The sequence below is a fragment of the Dufourea novaeangliae genome, unplaced genomic scaffold (assembly GCF_001272555.1).
Source record: "Dufourea novaeangliae isolate 0120121106 unplaced genomic scaffold, ASM127255v1 scaffold343, whole genome shotgun sequence".
Classification (NCBI taxonomy): domain Eukaryota; kingdom Metazoa; phylum Arthropoda; class Insecta; order Hymenoptera; family Halictidae; genus Dufourea; species Dufourea novaeangliae.
The window spans coordinates 108287-122619 of NW_015374236.1; the positions used below are offsets into that span (position 1 = coordinate 108287).

A 14333-nucleotide genomic window follows, 5' to 3' on the forward strand; every position below is an offset into this window, starting at 1 on the left:
AGTTTGGTCACAATTTTTCTACTCCAGTACTCCGCTAAGGGTTACGCGTCTGGGTTCAGGTGAAATTCTGTATCGCGACTGTTCCCCCACTAATCCACACATTTACGGCATAGGTACGAAGAGAAAACCGTTACGAGTGTTTATTTATCAGGTTGTCGATCCATAACAACGCGCGGTATCTTCTTCTATATGCTTCTATATGCTTCTATACTAATATGTATACATATGTATGTATAAAACACGTAAAATTGTTTGTTTGTATGCTCGCGGTAATCTGAAAAACTTCTGGCCCAATTTTCATCGGGTTTTTCTAGATATGTTCCTTGTAATCTTGCAAAGGGCATTGGCTTTGTTTTATTAATCTGTCACGTCATGAAGCTTATTGACAAACAAAAATGCCAGTTAATTCGGTTGTCTTCGTCGTCGTAGAGCGGGGCGGGTCACTGAAACCTTGATATCCCACTACTGACTCAACAGCACAGATAGTGGGGATGGCTCGGCATTGTAATAGTGGGGGAGATGGTAGGTCGCGCGATGGGGAAAAAGAATGCAGAATTTATACTACTACCCTCTGGTAAGAAAATATCGAATATAGTGGTATGATACATATATGTATATGTATTGTATAAGCGAGTGAACCTACGAACCGACTATGTACGACTTTATTAGCGGAGGCCCAGATTTTCTACCAGATTTTACACCATCGGTGGAACGGTTCTATGTATCATACTTATACCGGAAAAGTAATATTTTACGTGGACTTAGCTTTCGGTATAGTGTACTAAGTACGTCCTGAAAAAGAAGACAGCTGAATCGAAGTAGTTTTCCTTTCAAAAAATCTGTCGATACCGATGTCTTATTGTACAGGTACATTGCTTATTTCAATGTTAACGTTAGGAATGTTATTCGTGTAATGTAGAAGACAAAGCAACGCGTGAAACAAGAGCTCGTACAGAGAAGAACAGAGTTGCAAAACTATGTAGTAAATAGATTACTTATATAAGAGAACTAGAAATATCACAGAATCGAGAGGGAAAGCAAAACAATAGACAGAGAGGCATGAGGAGAGAATGAGTTGATTGCGATTTTGGTTTCTTTCTTTCGAGTAAAAATGGATATTTCTCTTGGAAACGCTCCGCGTAATTCGCGACTGAAAAAGTTCGAGCGGAATGAAATACGTTAACCGTCTTATTATGATTACGGCATTACCATCACCGTTCAGACGAAAATTCGAGCCTGTTTGTAAATTCCACGTTGGGTCATTTCATTTCCTCTCTCTCTCTCTCTCTCTCTCTCTCTCTCTCTCTCTCTCTCTTTCTCTGTTTCTTTTCGCATTCTTGAATCTCTCGTCCTCGAGAGGAGAAAAACAGTAAAGTTTCTCGAGCCGTTCCGCTCGAAACACCCAAGCAGTAGCATCATTCGGACTTGCTTAGGAAGTTGTCACGAATCGCGTTGCTCGCTTTAGCGTTGCAAAAGGAGGGCAAGTGTTCATGACCGTGACGCGCGAGCGGACTGACCGGTGTTAATATCGGTAGTGGAACGTGACGATGCCAAAACACAAATAAAAGAACGAAAGGAAAAGAAACGAAAACGGAAGAGAGCCAACTGACTAATGAAAAAAAAGAAACGAAGAAAGGACTAGCGTGTGCGGATTAGAAAATAACTTTGCTCGTGCTACCGTTTGATTCGCCTAACGGCCTAACGCTACATTGCGAAAGATCTGGAAAAGACCGATACCGATAACAGGGAAATAAACATCGAAAAGATAAATTACTTTTGACTGATGAAAAGGCTTTTTTATTCAACGATCGACTGGCAGTATCGTGTTTGTGACTCGTCTCGCATCAAGCATCGTGAAACAGGAGACGGAAGTAGAAGGAAAAGAATCGATGATTCTTGAAACGGTTCTTTCTCGGTAACGCAAAACCAATTACACGGAGCGTGGAAGGGATTCCTAGAAACGGAGGAACAGAAATCCGCTAATCGACATTGGCTAGTATCCGCGGTCTGGTAGCTATAATAATACTGCGTTGTTCGTAATAGAACGGTCGAGTTTGTGGTTCATGAGAATCGTCGAGAATCACGATCGCGGATTCACGACTCTTCCGATGATTCCTTGTCTCTTGGTGATATTCCGCTCTATCATTTTGCTTTTGTCCCTTTTTCTTTTCTCTTTCTTTCTTATTCGCTTTATATTCCCAGTTTCATTATTTCTTCCTTCCAATTACCGCTGTACTCTGAACTGTGACGATACGATTTACCCGGGTGAAGGAAAGTTGTAATTTACCAACAGGTAATAGGAGGAACGGAAAGGGACGAGAGACCAAAAAGGGGGCAAAAAAGGACAAAAAAAAAAACCCCCGAAATAGTTCTATATAAGGTATACATATATGTATGATATATCAGCTAGAGACCAGGCGATCCCAACGACATTTTTTAACTGCTGACAAAGATACGCACGTGGTGGACAAAAGTGTAATAACGCTATATCGATTCCCCGTTTATATTCCCCTCGATAAATTTCCAGACTGGAGTACGTTTGCCGGAAGGCGCGAGTGCAGCTCTCGCGAAACCAACAAAATATCACTACTATCCGCACAATCAGCACATCTATTTGCTGCCGGAGTGCGCGGTACAGCAAGTTTGCAATGCCGTTTACGTTAGACTGAATTTCACTCAGCCTCTATGCGCCTGCCCGGGAAGATACCGCGATCCTTGCAGCGCCTCTCTCGACAGCGACGACCTCCACACTACGGAGCTGGTCACCGACCCTCGGACCAAGGTTAGTTTTGTCGCCATTTGCCTTTCCTATTTTTCTCGATTAGACTTCGTTTGCCCGCGACTCTTGTTACAACCGTGCAAACACGCCTCTTCGCGAAACTCAAAATTCACAATCCATAGCCTCTTTTTACGAGCACGTAACGACAAACCACAGGAATTGAATACGAGTACATATGTATTCCATTATACGATACATATTATACATGTAGGTATGCAAGTACATACATAGGGGTAAATTGAATACGTATATCAAAGGTGTAATGAGTTATTGTAGCCTGCAGTTTACCGCGACGAGTAAAGGTTTCCGATCAATCGTCAAACTTGCAGATTCGTATCTTACCGATTTCGGATTCCGATCGATGATTTGGCCGATGCAATGCGATACTGTCTCCCAAGCACGGAACAGAGTGCCGGGGGGGATTCTACATGGTACAGATGCGGTTTTGCGACAGTTGTCGGTCTAGGATACATATATGTACATATGTATGTAGTAATATGTACAATAATCACTATCTTATATGTATATGTATACATCGACGAGATTACGCGTACTTATGTAGGATTCTAGAACGAAAGAATCGCGTAGGTGCTTCGAAGCGAAAGCGAGTTGTTACCTCGCGATAAATGAGGCCGTATTCCTTGCGCCAACATCGATCCACGCGACGCGTACAATATACCCTACTCGGTACTCGATCGGATATCTTATGTATGTACTTGTATTATTCTGTTTCTGACGCGAAATACCGGAAAGAATATATATTTTCATGCATTTACAAAACTACATATTTTCGCGATTATGCCAATTAATAACGTTAACGCAAGCGTTATCGACCAAATAGATTTGACAATTGGTAATATTTATTGAAACGTCACTGTTTCTATGATATTAAAGACACCCGACGATATCAAAGCGAAACCGATGCATCTTTGGCCTGATCGTCAGCCTGATAATGAGAAATGAACGCGTTGAAATAGAGGAAAGAGATTAAAATAAATAGTTTGCATAATTGAAATTGCTGGATAGTAGCGCACACGCGCGTCACGTAGCCTCCTATACTAAAGGAAGAAAGGGAGCGCCAGGTACCAACTGGGTTGACAGTTAGCGAGCACGTAAGAAACGTTCCTTCGCTTTCAACCAGTGTAACAAGTTTTCGAAAGAGCGTGGCACGCGCCAAGATGTATCGACTGATCGAATTCGTATGTATATCGATTGCCTCGAACTCAAAAACTCGGTTAAATTGCTCAAAACAGTGTCTTCTCTTTCAACTATGTACCTACATATTTATTATTATTTTGTACGCTAATCGAATGCTGCTCGGTTTAGGCTCTCACTTTGGTCAAGACTTGCGAACCAGTGGCGGAAATGCGAGAATGCAGAACACCTAGGGACTGGTCTCTCCTCGCGTTGCAAAACGTAAGAACTGGAAAATCTCATTACCTCGTAATATGCAGGTGTCCGGACGCTAATATACTCGGTAAGTAAATCACGGATTAACCAAGATTCTTCGCAACCCGTTAAGGCCCATTTATACTATGATACAACGAGTCGAGTAGATTGTGTTCTTTTATGGAACACATGAAAGAATATTCTTGATCTGTAGATACTTACCATATATACATATACAGAAGTAGTATGTAACTTAATATAAATGGACGTTTACGCGTCGCAAAGCTTTCCAACTGCAAACGGATATGCCCGTAATTCGTTCAGCCGCTACAGAGATTTCGATGATCGAAGCACGATGTGTTTAGGTTGCTTTATGTTTCGTAGAAGGTCCCATGAGCCACGATCAGCCGACTTACGCGAGCGTACCAGGGATTCGTGTCTATGGAATGATGTGCGTGCAAGGAAATAGAAGAGGTCGACCGATGCGATACGCGAGAAGCCTTTTTGGTACGCGATTCTACTTTCTCTCTTCGAGAAATTCTGAATAATCGCTCAAAGTGCTGAGTCCTTCTGTGGTTCGAGCGAACTTTATCAACTAGCTTTATTTGATTCGCAGATAGCCCGAACGAAGAAACGGCAGAGAAATCCATGCGCGTGGAGAAAGAAGAAATGGAGAAACGATTAAGTTTTCCATGGTACAAAGTGCAACAGCTGATGGACACAGCTGTTTGGGATTAAATTCGTTTCGATACCTATACCTATATGAACTTTTCAACGTTGAAGCACATACCGAAATGTGCGAAATCTGCTTATCGCCATTCATCTATCATTCTATTTATTAAGCATTTCGCTTCGCTTCGCTTCGCTTCGCTTTCTCTGGCTTTCCTTCGATTAACGATTCGTTTCTTTCTCTTATTCTTAATTATACGTGTATTAATGATTCCGAACGGAACGATAAAGTGGGAACAAGTGCCACAATTGCACAGGGCCGACTGACTGGCTCGAATAGACGGTTCGAGAACCCGAAAGTGCGAATCCGTTATGAAATTTTTGGATTACCTAAGAGAACGCTACGCGCGCCCATTGTCGTTGCGCACGAATCGGCACGACGAACTCAACCATTTCAATGTAAGTGATAAGAAGATATACATATATGTACATATGTATGTATGTATGTATGTATGTATGTATACATGTCACTGGTTAGAGAAATGTTGCGTTTCTAAAGAGAAATTCAAAAACGGAAGGACACTGTGAGACTACGTTTTTTTCAATGAAACCTTTCAAGAACACAGAGCCATGATTTTCGTCAGGATAAACCTTCGTTTAATTCTTTGCCAATTACAACTATACATTCGTGTTTCATTTAGTCATAGATAGAAAACAAATCCACCACGATTATACGTTAAAAAACGACAACTGCAAATAGATCCTTGTCTAAACGAACAATTATAATCTTCCTTTTCGTTATCGTCTTTGCATATGCATGCTTGTGCAAACTGTTTGCATGGTATGCTACTTTGATCTTTATCGAGTCGCTGATTTAGTAGAAAACAGTTTGCACGCGTTCTAGAATCCGATGCTGTTTGCTCCGAAAACGTTGACCAACATCTTACAAGAAGATCAATTTTTCTCGCGCGCGTGTGTGTGTGTGTGTGTGTGTGTGTGTGTGCGTGCGTGTGTGTGTGCGTGTGTGTGTATGGGGGGGGGGGTAATATTCTATAGCAGTAGCATCCTCGTGAAAAGTAGTGAGCACCGATTCAACCCCAAAACCAATATTCGCATCGAAAATGGGAAATGTATTTTTTCTTAGACTTACCCAACACGTCCGAATTAACTAAAACGCTGCAAGTGTACATCGGTGTGACTAGTCGAGGATGCCTGGTGTTGAATGCTCTGCGGCAAGCTTCTTTACATGCCGACATTAAACGCCCACCCATATGACCGTGGCTTTGACTGGAATTTTCACTGTTGACACACGCACAGTTTTCCATCGATTACTCGACTTGTTCTGCTGTTTTGAAACGAACGGGCAGGTACATAATATATCAAGCAGAAAAACAGAGAATAAGACAATAAAAAAAATAAAGCAAATAGAACTGGACAGAAGAAAACAGAACAGAGGAGGAAAATAGTAGGTCTGGGTTAAGCTGTTAAATGATAATAGGTAATAATTTTCCATAAAATTGTCGTGACGAGAAACAAATGAAAAGTGTGAATTACTCCATACCTTTGAGAATCTTCGTATACTTCCCATTTCTTCAGTACAAAGCATACACCCATCATCGGCTCCTCGCACAACGGTCCGGCAAGCGTTGCCAGTTGAAAACCACTAACCATGCTGGTTTCGTATCTGATACATAACAAATAATATCACACGATTTATTAGGCGTATGATTTAGACGGTTTTTTGAAGTGTTTTCACGAATCCGCGACCACGGAATCGAGTGACTAACAGTGATGAAAATCTCGCGAACCGACGAACGTGTCCATTATTGTGTGCTCGCAACGAATTCTCCGTGCTCCGTTCGAATCTAGCCGCGTATACATACATATGTATGTATGTGTACACCAACGCGAACAAACTTGGCTTCCACTAGGGGAAAAAGTGACGTAGCAGAAGGGCCTCCTACTACTTGGTAAATTTATTTCAAGTACTGAGATAAATGTTAAAATGCATGTTAATTTGGCATAAATTTGAGAAACTCCCGAAACTAAATGGTAGCAGGCATCACTTCGCCTACCTCACTTTTTCCCTACCTACTTGTATCTACTAGGATAGGTATTAAAAAGTATTCAGGGACAGGAACCCGAGCATTTATGTTATAAAGCTTGCATTGTCAAATTCCCAAGTACTCACGGAAATCGTGGATCGAGAGAATTTGTATGGCTTTCCGAAAATTGTTTATGCCTGTAATCGGTTTCATTCAAGAAGACGTTAGGGCCGCAATTCCGTGGTCCAAATGACCATATTTTATCCAGTGCATCTGTTTGGCCAACCTCTCGAAAAGCAATCGACAGTTCGTTTTCAAAGAACGCAAGTGCTCTTTGTTCTCTTGCAGATATTAAATTGGCCAAATCCGTTTCTTCCTTCTTGTCCACCGCCACTGCCTCAGCCTCAGCCTCGGTCTCAACAACAGTCGCATCTTCCGGTCTCGCCTTTTCCGAGGAGAATTTGTCGTAGTGAGAATAAAAGTTTTTTATCAAATCCGAATGTTTTTCCAAGATTTTGGTAATATTGTCGGGCAAAGGTCTGGCGTCTATCTCAAAATAGGATTCTCGATTCGCGGTCCACGTGCCAAGACTAACGTCTTCCGGCTTCTTTTCGATCGCCTCGTTGACCATGTCAACCGTCGGGGGAGGTACGACCGTCTCTTTGAACGGTACTATCGGTTCCGATACGTTCACGTCGACCTTCGCGTACCTGAATCTCAAATCTTCCAAGCATCTTTCTAGATGTACTTCTCCGGCGGTGCTCAACACTATTTCCCCGGTCTCTTGAATATGAACAATGGCGCAAGCGTCCGCTTGATTGAGCAACTTGAGACCATCGATCAACGCTGGCAAATCGTTCGGGTGTTTCGGTTCGAGAGCTACTCGCATTATAGGTGTACCGGAAGATACGGTCTCGGAGAAGGGAGGGCAAGCCACAGTGGAGGAAAGAGAACGACATCCACGGGTTCTAGTTCTCTGCCCATTAAAAGGTAAAGCTTCCGCACGGTAACCCTTGTCACGTGTCTACCGTGTTTCAAATCTTTCAGCGTAATACTCTCGTCGGTCGGTAGCTGCTCGCCGGCTGCTCGACGCTCGAGCGCCTCGCGGGGATCGTGTTTCGGTCCTAAAACAAACACGGTGCTTCCGTTTCTCAAGCTTCCGGAATAACCTCTGGCAAACGCGATCAACGCGGTGTCCAAATTTCCCCCGGCCGCTTCATTCTCCGTTGATCTTGTTCCGATACCGGACAATTCCGTGGTATTGTCCGTCTGCGATCGGTCCCCAGACTCTTCGTCCGTGCTTTCCTGTTCCTTGGTTATTTTCTCAGCGTGCCTGATACGCGCCAGTTCTTTTCGTTGTGCCAACTCCTCCGGGGTCAACGGTTTCGTTTTATACTCCGGTAATGTTCTCCTCTCGACCGGGAACATTTTCGAAACGAATACAATCACGGGCGAGCTCGCAGACGAGTCGCAAGCTAAGAACACTTGTTTCAGTCGTTGCGTTTCGTCCGGCAGCATAGTGAAATCACAGTTTCCGCTCAGCAATCGTTCCACCTTCTCGGACGTTAGATTATTCGGTGCTGGTACGTTCTCGCATATCGCGTCGAGACATGCTCGAGCCAACGGTAACCATTGCGAACAAACAGCTTGCAGCTGAACCTTAGGATCCGTGTGTCTCAAGTCTCGGGTCGTTAATTTAATGTCAAGCCTCTCCGCCATCGAACCGATCTTTTCTTTATCCTTTCTTACCGTGATCGTTTCGTACAAGGTCCAAATGTTATCCAAAATAAGCTGCACGAACAGAGGCTTCTTCGCTTTCTCCTGAGCCCCTTTCATTATTCTCTTGGTCTTAGTGTTCACATAAAAGTCTCCCCAAAGCGTTCTTAAGAGCACTGCTTCGCTGAAGCCCAATTTCGCGGAGAATATCTTTGCGAAATCCTTGACTCCGAATCCCCAGCCATCCGTGGCGCTGGAAAATAAGACGTTACCTTGCTCCGGGGAGAAATACAGACCCGAATCATCCATGTTCTCGAGCGCCGACTGCCAGTCCGTCAGACTCCTCTCCGAAACGCCTTCCACGTCCTCTTTCCTCCTCACTTCGGTCCTACCCTCCCGGGCCATTACGTCGCTAGCGAAAAGTTCGCCCATCACCGCGTTTACCTGCTCCAGAACTTGTGTCAAATGTACATACGCGTCGAACGGGGACAATTTCATTTCCGTGATCAACCTATCGATCTTGTTCAGTACCAAAATTCCTTTCAGACCCTCCGTGTACGAGGTGGACAGAGCGCTGCGTGTTTGCGGGCACACACCTTCGACCACGTCGATCACGATGATGGCTCCGTCGCACAATCTGACCGCCGTCGAGACTTCAGAGGCAAAGTCGACGTGCCCTGGAGAATCTATAAGATTGATGGCAAACTCTCGACGGTCGTACATATGATACAGGGTGATGGAACTCGACTTCATCGTGATCCCACGCAGCTGTTCGTCCGGACGACTATCCAAATACCGAAGTTTGCCCGCGAGTTTATTAGAGATGATGCCGTTGCTGGCCACTAGCGAATCGGCCAACGTCGTCTTTCCGTGGTCGACGTGCGCCAGTATACAAATGTTACGAATACTAGCAGGATTCCTCTGAATATTTGACAATTTTTCCGAGCTAACGAGTCGCATTGTGCTTCGAGAATATGTAATATGTAGTAACGTAAACAATCGACTTTCTTTTACCATTGATGCGCGCCCGCGCGCGATTTAATAAGAGACAAGGAACTTCACCTAAGATCTCAAGCTGTTGGACCTTATCTTATGTTTCTTATTTCGTGTATTTATGAAAACTTGAGAGAAACGAGTTGGTCCAGATAGGAAAAGATACACGGTAACGACGAGAGACAATTTCGAAACTAAATACAAACAAACAATATACTTTACGGCGTTATACGCATACGTATATGTATACTAACTCCTGACAGGAACCAACAAACAACACTGTTTCACTTTATTTTGTTTCCAAAGTACGTAACGTTTCACAAACATAAAGATGTATCGTAACCTCGTTGGCATCGTTTCCCTTTTCCCCAGCATGCCAATTGCGCGGCGTCCACTCGGCAAGCTTTAACAAGACTAAATATTCGGCCAAGAATTCACCGTTTGCTTCACTGGAAATATATTAGCCGAATCAGAAATGTGTTTGCCACTGCTTTCTTTTACCCTTACAGGTTAGAATCACAGACGCGTTAAACGCCTGATCTTCTATTTAATTTTATTTTCTCTTTTTTTCTTCACCTATCGAACCACACTTTTTCGATTCTTCTCGAAAATTTAGCGGTTTCAATAGCACGGTTTCTTTTTACAGATTTTTAACGAAAACTCCTCTTCAAAATCTAACGTCCGAACTATATAACACGGAGACGGCCATATCAGGCCATATTCGCATAACTAATAGCTGCTCAATGGCGGAACCAGACGGAACCAATTGGTTTCACGCAAGTATCTACCAATCGCTTTTGCGAAACCATCGGAATCGCTCAAAAGTAAAGGATGTACCCACGCGAGCAAACTCGGATTCCGCTAGGGGAGGAAGTGGCGTAGAAAAAATAGAGGACTCCTACCACTTAGTAAATTTATTTCAAGTACTAAAATAAATGCATAGACTGTATATGTGTATATAATAGACTGCGCAGTCGTATGGTAGGGATGAAGTCGGCACTGGAAAGAGAAGACAATAACTGGAGTAACTTTCCTTTCTTTCTAATGGGGCTGTTAGTGGGAGATTCTCCTGCGGCGTAATGATGGCTGGAGGCATTACATCATAAACCAGTGAAAGAAGTTACACATTTAGTTCACATTTGGACAGCTATTACACCGTAATACGGGTACCTTTTGTCTAGATAAACCACTCAATTTGTAGCTTAAAGAACGTAGATTAATGCTCTGTTCCTGATAATAACAATAAACGACCAGATCATTGTTAAAATAGCATTTAATCGCGGAATACCACTTTCTTCTTCTACTGGTGGCGCCACCCGTGGCAATTCTCTCAAACTGCTAGCCAAATTATACCGACAGGTGAGTGAAATATTCCTAGTGATGGAAAAATGCGAATATCTCAATAATTAGGAGCTGAAAATGAACGCTGTTAGTCTCAAATTATTCCTAAGGACTTAATGCATCGACATAATACTACAAAACACCGGAATCAGTAAAATTAGTTATGCCTGTATTACCGTAACCTCTTATGGGGCGACAACCTGATTGCCAAATATTTCGATCGCATTTACACCGCTAAACGGGCATGATTCTTCTTCGTTTTGCATTAGATACAACGTTTAAAGAACGTAGATTACTATTCTCTAACGGCTGGACACTAGTAATTACGAGAACATTGTTAAAATCACATTTGTTTGCAACAGTTGACACTGTATTGCGTCATGCGTACTCGGGTTAGTTCACTTTGAATAGTTCTTACACCGTTATACGGATAACTTTCGTCTAGATAAAATACTCGATTTATAGCTGAAAGAACGTAGATTAATCCACTGTTCTTGATAATAACAATAAACGACCAGAACACTGTTAAAATCGCATTTAATCGCGGAATACCACTACATTTTTGGCCGGTGGCGCCACCCGTGGCGAATCGCTGAGACTGCTAGCCGTATAATTGGCTAGCAGTTTCAGCGATTCGCCACGGATGGCGCCACCGGTCAAAAAAATAGTGGTATTTCCCGATTAAATGCGATTTTCATAATGTTCTGGTCGTTTATTCTTATTGTCAATGGCAGGGCATTAATGTACGTTCTTTCAGCTACAAATAGTGTGCTTTATCTAGACGAAAGCTATTAGTATAACGTTGTAAGAGTTGTTCAAAGTTAACTAAACCGGGTACGCATGACGGGATACAGTGTGTACCGTTGTAAATAAATGTGATTTTTACAATATTCTTGTAATTACTGATACCCAGCCGTTAAAGAGTATTATTCTAGACTGTTCAAACTTCAAATGTAATGCTTAACGAGGTAAAATGATACCCGTTCAGCGGTGTAATTGTAATCGAAATCTGTTGCAAGTAGAGTTGCCGCCCCATAAAAGGCTACGGTAATACAAGCATTAGTAATGTTACTAATTCAGGGGTTCTGCACTACTGGGTCCATGCATTAAGTCCTGAGGGATAATTTGAGACTAATGACGTTCATTTTAAGCTCTTAATTACAGAGATATTTGCATTTTTCCATCACTAGGAATTTTCACTCACCTGTCGGTATAATTTGGCTAGCAGTTTGAGAGAATTGCCACGGGTGGCGCCACCAGTCGAAAAAAAGTGGTATTCCGCGATTAAATGCTATTTTAACAATGTTCTGGTCGTTTATTGTTATTATCAGTAACAGAGCATTAATGTACGTTCTTTCAGCTACAAATTGAGTGCTTTATCTAGACAATAGGTACCCGTATTACGGTGTAAGAGCTGTCCAAATGTGAACTAAACGGGGTACGCATGACGAGATACAGTGTCAAGCGTTGGAAATAAATGTGATTTTACCAATGTTCTTGTAATTACTGGTTCTCTGCCACTAGAAAGTACTAATCTACGCTCTTTAAATTTTGAATCTATTGCGTGACGAAGAAAAATGATGCCCGTTCAGCGGTGTAAATGCGATCGAAACCTGTCGCAATTAATGTCGCCGCTCTATAAAGGTCAGCCTTAATACAGGCATAAATAATTTTACTAATTCTGGAACGTTTTCCAAGTCCTACCGGCTCCAACATAGCTTCCCGAAATATTGCTTGTATTTCAAAATTATTCTACGATTTCATATGCAACTTAGAAGATAGAACTATGTAGGTATACTTTACGATTGCGTGGATTTGAAATGCAGTATTGGAAAGAAAAAAAAACCGCCCGAACAGGGACTCGAACCCTGGACCCTCAGATTAAAAGTCTGATGCTCTACCGACTGAGCTATTCAGGCATGTTCGAAAGTGGTTTTCTTTACTCGTATAATACATTCATTGACATCCAAAATATTTATGTAAAAACGTTAAACATAATTTTCATATATATAGTTATGCACCACAAGCCACTGATATATGGATACGGAATAGGGTCTATTTGGTTGCTGCCACAAACTTCTATTATATAGAAGTCTGTGGTTGCTGCATTTTGAAGGTGCGCCATCTTTTTGATAATAAACCTTTGCCGCCTGTATAGCTGATCAGTAACTAACGCTTTCCATCCCCCACGTAGGGTTGAATCGATACCACCAAGGTATCGATACTTTTACTCATAACTATTTTTGTATGAAGGTATCGATACTTGCTCGGTATCGAAACAAAAGTATCGATACCTACTTGTATCGATTTATATTTTCCTAACCTTGATACCCAACACAAAAGTTGTTCTGCGTTGAGAGAGAATAAAGTACAATACTATACTTTATATATTTATTTAAATATTTAATATAAAATATAAAACATATAAACATAAACGTATGTATAAACTATATACGATATACATAATATAAGTATACATGATAAATAAATATGTGCATATACGTCTCACACACACCGGGTATTTTACGCATGCTCCGGGGGTTCTATGACCCCTCTTACTTCTGCTACTACACAGTATGTACAGAAAAATAATGAATAAAGTAATTCACTAGATATATTTATTTTAACTTTACGTTGAGTAACCTGGATATTTATTTGTAAAAGTTTGTAATGGTTATCCATACAAAATACGAAGCAAGTGTTCCCTAACCTTCTCTATTTATATTCTAATACTTTCTAATACTTATTACATTCTAACACAGGTGTGATAATTCTTTAATTTTTCAGAAATTTATTGTAAGAAATGTATAAAAATTGTAGAAATAATTTTTCATTCTGGTCTGGTGTTCTTCAATGAGGTAAACAATGGATATTGCTACTCCGACTCCTCAAGATCTACAAAGGAAGCTGTATTTCTTAGTGGAACAACTTCAACATATGGCTGGTGAACTTCCTCCAAAGTATCAAATGAGACTTCCTTATGAATTACTGTCAGGCTTAGCTAATTCTCTGTTGAATGATACAATATTTGAGATTGTTAAAGGATTAATGGAAATTCAACACGTCACGGAGAAACATCTTTTCCAACAGCGCCTTCAGTTATTGAATCAACAAAAAATTGAAATGCAGGAAGCATTAACCTCTGTGTCAACAGATGCGGAAAGGGTGGCGATAAAAACAGCATTGTATAAAAAACACAGGGAAGAATTAAAGCACATGGATATGAAATTGGTTCTACAATTGGATCAAAAAGTAGCAGATCAACAAAGCATTTTGGAAAAGGCCGGTGTACCTGGATTTTATGTTACAAGTAATCCTATAGAAATTCAAGTACAAATGAGACTATGTGACTTTATAATCAGACTTAGTAATATGGAAGTTCCAAGTTAATATAAGAGTTA

At 41.6% G+C, this 14333-nt stretch overlaps 2 protein-coding genes and 1 non-coding gene across 3 annotated transcripts in view; 1 reads left to right on the plus strand and 2 right to left on the minus strand.

Moving 5' to 3' along the window:
- LOC107192476 (elongation factor Tu GTP-binding domain-containing protein 1) overlaps positions 1 to 9821 on the minus strand; it is a 29464-nt gene extending 19643 nt beyond the window's left edge. Inside the window, 4 exon segments of the mRNA XM_015581734.1 lie at positions 5988 to 6136; positions 6399 to 6521; positions 7029 to 7839; positions 7842 to 9821. Of these exon segments, the coding sequence (XP_015437220.1) occupies positions 5988 to 6136; positions 6399 to 6521; positions 7029 to 7839; positions 7842 to 9558 (2800 nt within the window). The 5' untranslated portion in view covers positions 9559 to 9821.
- A 2957-nt stretch (positions 9822 to 12778) lies between these two features.
- On the minus strand, positions 12779 to 12851 carry Trnak-uuu. The gene has a single exon. It is a non-coding gene; the product is annotated as a tRNA-Lys (tRNA).
- Positions 12852 to 13797: 946 nt separating this feature from the next.
- LOC107192463 (gonadal protein gdl) lies at positions 13798 to 14322 on the plus strand. The gene has a single exon (XM_015581722.1). The coding sequence runs from the start codon at positions 13798 to 13800 to the stop codon at positions 14320 to 14322; it is 525 nt and encodes a 174-aa protein (XP_015437208.1).
- Positions 14323 to 14333: the final 11 nt, after the last annotated feature.

Excerpts from the sequence above, each read along its gene's own strand:
- LOC107192463 (XM_015581722.1), top strand. The coding sequence starts at position 13,798 with ATGGATATTGCTACTCCGACTCCTCAAGATCTACAAAGGAAGCTGTAT.